This window comes from Perognathus longimembris, chromosome 10 (genome assembly GCF_023159225.1).
Source record: "Perognathus longimembris pacificus isolate PPM17 chromosome 10, ASM2315922v1, whole genome shotgun sequence".
Lineage (NCBI taxonomy): Eukaryota > Metazoa > Chordata > Mammalia > Rodentia > Heteromyidae > Perognathus > Perognathus longimembris.
Genome location: NC_063170.1, coordinates 11,362,231 through 11,374,315, shown reverse-complemented (window position 1 = coordinate 11,374,315; position 12,085 = coordinate 11,362,231). Strand labels below are relative to the sequence as shown.

Here is a 12,085-nt window from a genome sequence, read left to right as displayed (position 1 = left end):
ATATTTCTGTTTCTGGTGTAAAGAAGCTGAAATTCTAACACTTTAAGCATTTTACCAAAATATTTTAGTATTGTACATTACTACAGAATGTAAATGAGTTAAATTTAAATATTACCATTTGCTGTGAAAAATAATAAAATGAAAAATAGGTAGGATGCTGGCTTTTGGAAAATTATAAACTTAGTTTTTGAAATTAATATTAATATAGAAAATAAAAGTTAGATTTAATTAAATTTTAACCTCAATGTTTGCTGACAGAACTCGTGGATTGTCTTTTTCCATCATAATGTGAAAAGCATATTATTTCTATATTTTAAAAAATTATACCATGAGACTATTTTTACTTAGGCACTTTCACTGCCTAAAAAGCACTTGAAGTGTTAATGATTTAAGTTTTTAAAGTTACTTTTCTATAACCCTTATAAAGGACCTTTATCTGTAAGTTGAAACATGACAGAAGCAAATATATTGGTATGGGGTAGACCTATGTTGTAACTATTTATTATGGATAGCTTGCATAATCTCTGTACTTGTTTTCAATTTCCTTTTGAAATTTCATTTTGAGCAAATTCATAAAGGGATAAATACCTAAAGATAAATGTTGTAAGTATTCAGCAAATATTTATTTTGGGGGTAAGGCAGAGCTCAACCAGGAGAGTGATGTATCTAGAATATGCAAAGCCTCAGGTTCACTCCCCAGTATTCTCCTTAGAAACAAACTAAAAAAAAGTATAGTTTTGAAAATAAAAAAGTAGGTATAGTAGAAGAAGAAAAGAAGCAAATACTGATTATTAAAATACAGTAAAGCAAGACATGGTGGTACACACCTAGCCCTCAGGAGGCTAAGACCAGTAGTGTAGCAAATTTGAGGTTAGCAGGGGGTGTATGGGAAGATCCTGTAGAAAAATAAAAAGAGAGAGAGAGATTGGGGTCATAGCTCATTGGTAGAGCACATGCTGGCTATAGCAAAATCTTAGACCCTAGCTCAAAATAGCCAGTGAAAAAAAGGGCTAGAAGTCTTATCTTAGCAGTAGAGTGCTTTCTTAGCAAGCATAAGGCCCTGAGTGCAAACTCAAGTAATACTACATACATACTCCTCCCAAAAGTAAATCCATTCTATTTTAATGCTTGTGTAAGCTGCAGAAAATAAAGTTAAATTATTTTTAAATGTTTTATACAGCATTACTTGTATTCAGATTTTTAAATAGTGATTTTTATTTCTTTATGATTTCTTCCATTGTTACAAACAGATAGTTGACAAGGTTAGAACTATGAATGTTTAAATTTTTCCCTCTGTACTTTTTGAATTTGGGCTTTATGACTATATTGCATATTTAAAATTAATAGATTAGCATAGTTTTATCTAAAAGAAATGAATTTAATAACATTGTACTTTATATACAAGTGTCAATTCTTAATTTTTTTTTCTGTTTAGGGTGGACTGCGTAGGGATATTGAAGTTGAGGAATGCTGATGTTGAAGCCAGAATAGGAATCGCTGGTTCCAAGAAAAAAAGTACTCGTGCGAGATTGGTTTTTCGAGTTAACATCACAAGAAAAGATGGCTCCACTTTGACATTGCAAACACCATCTTCTCCAATTTTGTGTAGTAAGTAGAAACATATGGAAATATTAAATATATGGAGAATTTTTTCTATCAGTTTTCTATCCATTTTTCTATTACTCTCTAAATTTTAGATGTTCCACATACTCTAGCTTGTGGTCATGTAAATTTTGGCTTCTGGGTGGTTAGAACTATGGTTAACAAGATGAAATTATTATTGAAAGAACTATATGTTTCACCTAGACTCTTAAAACATGTAATTCAGACATTTTATGAATTTAGAAAGTAGATTTTACTATATATTAGAGGAGTTTCATGATTACCTATGCTGTCCTTTTCATTTACTTTTGTAGGTGCCATTTGTTATTCCTTTTATTGTCTGCTTCACACTTATTTTGCTATTTGGTTAGGGAAACAGCTTAGATAAGTATTGGCAATGCCTTCTTTTAAAGGGAAAGAATTTTTAAATAGCTAGAAAAGAATAGGCTGAAGACTTGCAACACTTAAGAGAAATGATTCTTTTAGGAAATAAAGTGTGAAGTCTTGATTTTGTTGTTATATATTGCTAGTAAGAAAGATTGGAATTAGAGCCTGTCACTTGGGGGCTATTCTTGTAATTCTAGCAGCAGCTCAGGAGGCTGAGATCTGAGGACCATGGTTTAAACCAGCCCATGCAGGAGAGTTCATGAGAACTCTTATCTCTAATTAACTACCAAATAAAGGTCAGAAGTGGAACTGTGTGGTTCAAGTGGTAGAGTGTTAGCCTTGAACAAAAAAGCTCAGGGACTGTGCCCAGGCTCTGAGTTTAAGCTGCAGGATAGGAAGAAGGGAGGAGGGAGGAAGGCAAGGTAGGAAGAAGATGAAAGAAAAAGAAGGAAATATAGAGCTGAGAGGGACATTGAAAAGCAAGTAGGCCCAAAAGATAGGAGAAGTGGAAGGGAGAAGAGGAAACAGGAATTTAGTTTTCCATCTAGAAACTCAATGGAAAGGAGGCCTAATGCAAAAGATTCGTTGGTGCTAGGCTTTGTGGCCTCAAAAAAAAAAAAATGCCTGTTTTGAATTGTTGCCTTAACAATGGCCATTGGAGTCTTTGTCCTTTTGTTTGTTTTTAAGGGGATGGAAGAATTGTTCCTTTTACATTTTTCATGGATAGCCTCCCCCTATTTACAAGAAGAGCCAAAAAGCTACTTTTTATTTTGTCCCAGTCCTTTAGCTTGAATTCAGAGCCTAGGCAATGTCCCTGAGCTCTTTTGTTCAAGACTAAAGACTTTGTAATTGTAATAGATAGATAGATAGATAGATAGATAGATAGATAGATAGATAGATAGATAGATAGATAGATAGATAGATAGATAGATAGATAGAGAGAGAGTGAGAAAGAGAGAGAGAGAGAGAAAGAGAGAGAGAGAGAGAGATACATATATATGTAACTGAGAAGCAAGTTCATTTTACTTTTTAATCCCAGAATTTCCTAGGCCAAAAAAACAACTTGATGGAATAAATTATTTGTTCCAAAGTAGATTTAGTCTATTTTTAGGTGCTCTTTGGGATGAGGTCTCTGAATTTTGTGTCTAGGTCTTTGCAAATCATCTGAGTAGCACCCACTGCCTTAAGAGATACTATAATGTGATGATGTAACATGGATAACAGGGATTGTGAGCCTGGCTCAAGTGGTAGCACACCTACCTAGAAAGCACATGGCCCTGGGTTCAATCGCAATACCCAAATAAATTAATTCATAAAGTTATTAAGCTCAGTTAAACTTTGTTTGTTGGACACTTACTAGAAATATAGAAAAGGAAGAAAGCGATAGACTACTAATTTAGTCTTGGGAAGATTTGAGTGATTCTGCACAAGCAAAAATGACTTGACCTTTATGTATAGATACAACTCTACTAGCCCATCTTCAGCTGACTGAATGTTGTATGATAGTCCTTCTCCAAAGCAGGAGTGGATTGTTCTGGTTTTACCGCATATGTTATAAATCATTTCATTTTGAACCAGCACATAGATTGCAGAGTCTTTTTTGTCAGTAACTATCCTTTTTGCCTTTTGATTTATTTTTGTTGGTTGTGGAGCTTGAACTCGGGGCCTGTGTGCCACTCTGGACCACAGCATCACTTCTGATTTTCTGTTGGTTAATTGGAGATAAATCTGTCGGACTTTTCCTGCCTAGGCCAGCTTTGAACTGTGATCCTCAGATCTCAGCCTCCTGAGTAGATAGAGTAGATGAGCCACCAGTATCCAGATTTTTTCCTTTTTTAAAAATAATGTTTTGTTTCATACTTAAAGGTTTAAACTTGCCTCGAGATTATTTTTAATACAAAAGAGTTACCATTCAACATTCAGTTTATAAGTACACAATGCATCTTAATCAGTATCACCCCTTTCATCATACTCCCCTTTCCTTTCCAAGTCCATCCTCTCCTCCTAAGATATGTATTGAATGTTATGACTGTATTTCCTCTCAAATAATTTTTTAAAATATTAAGATGGAAAATGATGTGTATATTTATAAACTTTTAAGATGAATTAAAGTGAAAACATTCAAATTAGGCATTTATCCACATCCATAAGACCTTATGAGAGTTGTTAGAAATTAATATGTTAGAGTAAAATTTAGACTAAAGAATAAAAAGACTTAAGGGTCAACACAAATAAGTCATGAGACTGGAGATGTAATTGGAAGTTGGTTTTTTGGAAGAAGTAAGTATTGGTAGTTTTTCTTAGGGAATGCTTGTGTGTATCCACAGCTCAGCCAGCTGGAGTGCCAGAGATCTTAAAGAAAAGCTTGCATAGCTGCTCAGTGAAAGGAGAGGAAGAAGTGTTTTTAATTGGCAAGAACTTTCTAAAAGGAACCAAAGTTATTTTCCAAGAAAATGTTTCTGGTAAGTAGGCATATTATTCCTACAGAGATGTTCCTATGTTTCATTTGTTATATAGTCATAGCTACAGAGTTTTTAAAAAAAAAAGGTTCAAAAATTTAGTAACTGTTTTTATTTCAATCAGATGAAAACTCTTGGAAATCAGAAGCTGAAATCGACATGGAATTATTTCATCAGGTATAATTTAAGCCTTTTAAAATTTGGTTATTTTCTGATAAATTTAGTTTTATTCTGAAATTTTCCCAAATTAGTAGATTCGATTTCATCATTATATGGGATTCTTTTCTGAGTTTCATTAACGTATTCTTCTGATGCCAGGCATGACAAGTTTTCTATTTGCAAAGATTAAGGCTATCATCAAAGGCTTTCATTAGTAATAAATGAAATTGTTTTTACATATTTTTTCCTGAGGATTTGGATGTCCTTAACCTACTAAGTTGTTAAATCAAAGGGAATATAATATTTATAGAGTACTTACTTATGGGTCACATGCTTTATGTTTGCTTAAATTACTTACATTTAGAGGCATCTTCATATTAAAAAGTCTGATAGAGTTGTCTATAGTAGCACAAACCTATAATCCCACACTTGGAAGCAAAGGCAGTGAAATATCAAGTTTGAGCCCACCCTGGGATCCATGGTAAAGACCCTGTTGGAAAGAAATTTGTGGTAGTAATGGTATGTGTAAGGAGCTCTGTATGTTTATAGGATTTTGGTATGCATAAGTATTATTTTCCAAATAAAAAGAAGACACAGCTATTTTAAAAAAGAATAAAGATGAAAGAATTAGTATGTAGAGCAAATAAGACCAAACCCATAGAAATTGGGACTAACAGAAGAAAATGTCAAATTTATGAACAAGTTAGAAGGCTTATGTAGTAGTAGTAGTAGTAGTAGTAGTATGAAAAGTATAGATGGGAGTGAGGGTAGGAGGAGCAAGCTAATTAGTGTAAAATACCAAAGCCCAACATTTGATGTGTAGAACTGATTTGATGTGTAGAACTGACAGAGGAAAACATATGCAAGCAGAGATGTTGGCAGCTTGACTCAAGTAGTAGAGTACCTATCCTGGAGTTCAAACTCCAGTATCACAAAAGGAGGGAGGAAAAAAAAGAGCAAGCAGCAAATGTGGACGCAGCAAGAGTGGAAGAATCTACAGCTAATCTATCTGATTTCTTTGTGGTTTTTCAATTAGTGAAACTAATAAAAAAAATTCAGCATCTTGTATCCAGTATATCCATTTGGTTGGCTAGCTACAAGTTCTCAGGCCAGTATTTCTTTTGAACTATTCACTTCAGTGTTTACACTATCCCCATTAGATTTAACAATCTGGTAGAATTCACAGAACTCTTGGAAGTGTTAAACTCATGAGCACAGACTTAGAGAACAATAAAACTCAGAATCAGTTAAAGGGGGGGACAATATAAGGCAGAGCCTGAGAGGGTCCGAAAGGAAAAGCTACTGTCATCCTGTGGACTCATTACCCTCTTAGACATGGTGTATGTCAGATATGCAGAGTTTCCAACCAGGGGTGCTCATTCAGGTCTTTGACATTCAGGGGTTTTATGGACTTGACTGTGTATTGCCCATGCAGCTGACCTGTAGTCTTCAGTTTCACCAGAGGCCAGGTCTGACAGTGCATGTTTGAAAGCTTCTGTCATAAATCATCATTAGCCTATGGGGGGTAGGAGGGTGGGTTGAGGGGCAAATCTCCAGACATGATATTGCAGGAGCCTAGAAATCACCTCCTCCTAGTTAAAGTCAAAGACCAGACTTCTTGTGTAAAGGTCATTGTTAACTAGATAGTAGTATCATATAAAGTGGAGCTTCATGTATATATAGCTTCTGTGTCCAAATGTAACATGAGTAACTTTCTTTAAAGGAAGAATTGCAAAAAAAAAAAAAAGAAGAAGAAGAAAAAGTGTTTATCTAGGTCCCTAGTAACAATGATTATTACTATCTCTCCTTTGTCACATACATTGTTAGACAATAAATATCTCCTGGTAATTCATTGCCAGGCTGGCCTTGACAGAAGTTCTAATGTCTGCTTGTCATTAATAATTTGTTACCTATGAAAGGCAAGCCCTTTTTCTTCCCTAGTATCTATAATATAAACTCTATCACCTAATTTTTTTTGTCCAGTCCTGGGGCTTGGACTCAGGGCCTGAGCACTGTCCCTGGCTTCTTTTTGCTCAAGGGTAGCACTCTACATCTTGAGCCACAGTGCCACTTTCGGCTTTTTCTATTTATGTGGTACCAAGGAATCGAACCAGGGCTTCATGCATGCAAGGCGAGCACTCTTACAGCTAAGCCATATTCCCAGCAATCACCAATTATTTTGTAGGGTCTTCTAACTCATAATATTTTTTCATAATCATTTTTCTTTTTTGTTGGTGGTCCTGGGGTTTGAATTGAGGACTTTGCACTTGCTAGGCAGTCAATCTGCTGTTTAGACCATGCTCTTAGCCCTTCTTCCTCTGATTATTAAATATTAAGATATAGGGAGGGTAGGGTCTTCCTTTTGCCCAGATTTTTATCCTGTTTACATCTTCTGCTCTAGTTGGGATTACAGGTGTACACCATCATGCCTAACTTCCTGTTGGGAAATTTTGCTCTTTTTTTTTAAAGGTTTTTTTCTTTCTTTTTTTTTTTTTTTTTTTTTTTTGTAGTACTGGGTTTGGAACTCAGGACTTGTACTTGCTTAGCTTCCTGTTCACAGCCAGCACTCTTACCGCTTGAGCTATGCCTACACCTTGGCTTTTTGCGTGTTAATTAGAAATGGAATCTCTCAGACTTCAAACCATAATCATTCCAAGTCTTAGTTAAGATTACAGGCATGAGTCACTGGCACCCAGAAAATTTTTTTATCTCTTATAATGACAGCTTATTTTTCCATAAGGGCCTTTCCGGTAAGTATTTTCTGAGAGTGGAATTAGAATTTAGATACAGAAAAATTCTTCCTTGAAATAAAATTAAGGGGAAATTAAGTATTTGAGGAAGAAAATATATAAAAAGAAAATTTGGAGCTAGCTGGGCATGATGGTGCATGCCTATAATCTCAACACTGAGGGAATAAAGCAGGGAGGATTGCTAATTTGAGGCCAATCTAGACTATATAGTGAGTTCCAGGCTGCCCTGAGCTACATAGTAAAACCATGTCTCAAAAAATAAGGTATGGGAGAAGGGGGGGAAAAAGCCCACCTTGGGGCTGGGGATGTAACTCTGTGGTAGAGTGCTTGCTTAGCATGCAGAAGCCCTAGATTTGTTCCTAATTGCCATGGAAAAAAAGAGGAGGGAGAGAGGGGTGGAAGGGAAAAGTAAAATAAAAACTTTGAATGAGATCAATAAAGAAATACCAGGTCTCCACAGAAATGTTTAAAGAGCATCTACAATATTTTAAAATATCCATATGATAGAGTATTATTAAAAGACCACTTAAAGATAATTTAACAAATAACAATTATGAGTAACCATAATAGCCATTTAATTGTAACCCCAGAACCATCTCACTTGGTATTAAACTTTTTCAATCTATAAAAAACTTAAATCACCTGTCTTAAAAATGGGTATGTAGCCAGGCGCTAGTGGCTTATGCCAGAAAGCTGAGATATAAGGATTGCAGTTTGAAGCCAGCCAGGGCAGAACAGTCCCTGTGAGACCTCATCTCGAATTAACCACTCAGAAACTGGAAGTGGCACGTGGCTCAAGTGGTACAGCACTACCTTTGAGCACAAGGCTCAAGGACAGTGCCCAGGCCCTGAGTTCAAGCCCTACAAACAAAAGAACAACAAAGAAGGTATGTATACACATTTGTGTGTATACAGGTATTTATAAAATAATTACATATATAAAAAAGGGTATCTTTGGCAGATAGAATATAAATGTGCTTAAGGGGAAAAAAATTGAAGTGCTACTAAACTCTGGCCCTCATATATGCTAGGGAGCACTTCAACCACACTATTCACTGCAAAGGAAATATTTGAAAGAATTGCTGGAAAAGATTCTCAGCAGAATTTGTGAGAATATCTAAACTAAACAAAGTATTGTGTTGAAAGAGCAGCTGTGCACTCTTGGCTCATGCCTGTAATCCTGGCTACTCAGGAGGCTGAGATCTGAGGATTGCAGTTCTGAGCCAGCCTGGACAGGAATGTCTGTGAGGCTGTTTAGCTGTGGTTAATCACCAAAAATCTAGAAGTGGAAGTGGAGCTGGGGCTCAAGTGGTAGAGTGCTAGTCTCGAGCAAGGGAAAAAAAAAAAAAAAAAAGCTCAGCCCCTGAGGTCAGGATCACCAAAAAGAGAGAGAATATACATTTCAAATTGGCTCTCATAGTAGTTTCATAATATGTCCTTGTTCCAGTCTAGTTATGTGTGTCCTCAACTGTAAAATGAATTTTCTAGTTATATCCAGGGAAAATGGAAAATATCTAGCACCATTGCTTATATACTCAGAAAAGATTTTCTGCTAGGAGGAAAAAAATAGTTATTTGAATGCAAGTATAGATTTTTCTTTAAAAATAAGTTCAAATATCTCTTTTTACTCTAGAGGGTATTAGACCTGCTCCTAAAGTTTCCCATTGTTTTTGTTTTGTGTGAAATGTATTCCTATCTCAGTCGGTGGTTAATTGAATATTGGGTTTTGACAGTGGTATTAGAAACAACTTTCTCCGCTCTGAACTAGGTGCCTGGGTGCTGTCCCTGAGCTTTTTTGCTCAAGGCTAGCATGCTACTACTACTTGAGCCATACTACCACTTCTAGCTTTTTTGTGGTTAATTGGAGATAAGAATCTCACCAGGCTCCAGTGGCTCATCTCTGTAATCTCAGCTACCCAGGAGGCTGAGATCTGAGGACAGCTGCAGTTCAAAGCCATTTCAGGCAGAAAAGTCCCCTTGAGACACTTATCTCCAATTAACCATGCAAAAACCAGAGTGGTGCTATGGCTCAAAGTGGTAGATTGATAGCCTTGAACAAAGGAGCTTAGGGACAGCTCCCAGGCCCTGAGTTCAAGCCCCACATGTGACCAAAAAAAAGCATTTCTGAACTTTCTTGTCTAGGCTTGTTTTGAATTGTAATCCTCAGATCTCAGCCTCCTAAGTACCTAGGATTACAGATGTGAGCTACTAGCATCTGGTTCAAATTTACTTTAAATTCAAATCAGTTGTAGGGTTTCTAAATTCATTTGAAAAAGTATGAAGAATTAATATTAAAATTAAGTTTCTTGGGCTTTTAAAAGACTTCAAATTAGGGGCTAGGAATATGGCCTAGTGGTAAAGTGCTCTCCTCATATACATGAAGCCCTGGGTTTGATTCCTCAGCACCACATATATAGAAAAAGCTAGAAGTGGCGCTGTGGCTCAAGTGGTAGAGTGCTACCCTTGAGCAAAAAGAAGCCAGGGACAGTGCTCAGGCCCTGAGTTCAAGCCCCAGGATTGGCCAAAAAAAAAAATTTTTTTCAAATTATGTTTCCTTAAGTCCACTTTTTGAAGTAAGTAGAATAGTATGGCAATAAAATATGTATCTGAATTTTAACTGTATTTTTTTTTTTGGTCTTTTCTTTTTTTGGTACTGGCGATCAAACCGAGGATGTTGCACTTGCTAGGCAAGCACTTTGCCACTGAGCTACATCCCAGCCCTGTATCTGAATTTTAAATGCGAATCCTTGTTACAAGTTGCCCTATTCACATATTCTGTTCAAAAGAGTAATTTCAATTCTAGTTTGCCACGTAATTGACTGAAAGAATACTTCACAAGCTCTTCATTCAGCTGTGTCCTTAACTCTGGGCGGACTGCTTTAGTGAAGGAGTTTTAGTGTTTAAAGAACGGGCCACAAATTGAGGGTATTCAAGATTCAAAAGTATTTCTAAGAAATTGTATCTTTACAGCTGTAGTTTTGATGACTACATAGGGTTCCAGATTCTGTATTCCCAATAACTATTGGATATACACAATGTATTTTTTTCCGCCTGATTTAAAAAAGCGGGGGGGGGGTGATGGCAGGCACCTGGTGGTTAACACTTATCATCCAAGCTACTCACAAGACTAAGATCTGAAGATTATGGCCCAAAGCCAGCCCAGGCAAGAAAATCTTATTTCCAAATAGCCAGCAAAAAAGCAGAAGTGGGATTGTGGCTCAAGTGGTCAAGTGACAGCCCTTGAGCAAAGTTCAAACTCCAAAACTGTCACCTGAAGGTGTGGGGTGTATCTTTTGTTCTGTTTTGTTTTGATGGCAGCTAATTTAGGAGACATATTGAAGTTATTTTAGCAGCTTTAAATTCTCGTGTTCATAATATGAATTTATTTCAAATAATGTTAAAATGGTTCCAAAACAAATTGAATGCCCAGACATGGAAACCTTTGCTTGACCTCATTTGTTTTATTTTCTTTTCAATCAAGGCAACCATCTGTAGTGTAATAAAATAAGAAATTTTATCAAAGTTACTCACCTTCAGATGTTAGCTGTGGCCACCTATATAGACCATTGGTAAAAAAGACATCTCTGCCTCCTAGGTTTCTTTGAACTTCTGAAGTTTATTAGGGAAAAAGAGAAAAAGTCAAATGTAATGTACTTCACTTTATTTTCAGAAAGATGTAGTCCTCTTGAATAAGTTCTACCCCATTTTTAATATTCATTGGCCACTAATTTTTTTTATTTCCTAGAGTTTGAAAAAGACTGAACTCATGACTATAAGTGGGAATTAAATGGCTTAGAAGTAGTAAACTATGCTGTAAACTAATCACATTGAACTGTACAGAACAAATGGCAATTTTGCTCTTAGTGGGCATATTTTTTCCTCATAAATTAGTCATTGAGATACACTCTCAGTATGTAGCCCAGGATCGCCTCAAACTCATTTATTCTTTCTACCTTCACCTTTCAGGTGCTGGGAAGAGTTTTCCCTTTCATCCAACAAATATACTTAAATATATTTGTATGTGGTATATATTAACAGAGGAGACAGTGAAAGTTAAAACAGCCCAGTTCTTCATGGTTCTTACATTCTTGTGGTGTGGAGAGAGGACCTCCTTCTCTTGAAACAAATAAGAAGCAAATCAGGGCTGGGAATATGGCCTAGTGGCAAGAGTGCTTGCCTCCTACACATGAAGCTCTCGGTTCGATTCCCCAGCACCACATATACGGAAAATGGCCAGAAGGGGCACTTTGGCTCAGGTGGCAGAGTGCTAGCCTTGAGCAGGAAGAAGCCAGGGACAGTGCTCAGGCCCTGAGTCCAAGGTCCAGGACTGGCCAAAAAAAAAAAAAAGAAGCAAATCAGCCCAGGTGCTGGTGGCTGAGATCAGGCTGGGTGCAGGAGGTTGAGATCTGAGGACCCCAGTTCAAAGCCAGCCCAGGCAGGAAAGTCCCTCAGACTCTTATCTCCAATTAAACACCAGAAAACTGGAAGTGACACTGTGGCTCAAGTGGTAGCGCACTACCCTTGAGCCGAAGGGCTCAGGGACAGTGCCCAGGCCCAGAGTTCAAGCCCCACGAACCCACCAAAAAACAAAACAAAAAGCAAATCAGTAAGTTAAAGAGATAATAAAGTGGGACTGGGAATTGGTTCAGTGATAGAGTGCTTGCCTAACATGCATGAAGCCCTAGGTTCAATTCCTTAGTACCACATAGATGGGAAAAGCTGGAAATG

At 36.8% G+C, this 12,085-nt stretch overlaps 1 protein-coding gene across 9 annotated transcripts in view; it reads left to right on the top strand.

Annotated features, from left to right (window-relative positions):
• Window positions 1-12,085, top strand: part of Nfat5 (nuclear factor of activated T cells 5) — an 84,128-nt gene that overhangs the window by 49,252 nt on the left and 22,791 nt on the right. For all 9 annotated transcript variants that reach the window (XM_048355216.1, XM_048355215.1, XM_048355221.1 and 6 more), the window contains 3 exons: window positions 1,436-1,608; window positions 4,317-4,451; window positions 4,573-4,625. In XM_048355216.1, the coding sequence (XP_048211173.1) occupies window positions 1,436-1,608; window positions 4,317-4,451; window positions 4,573-4,625 (361 nt within the window). The remainder of the gene's footprint in view (window positions 1-1,435; window positions 1,609-4,316; window positions 4,452-4,572; window positions 4,626-12,085) is intronic.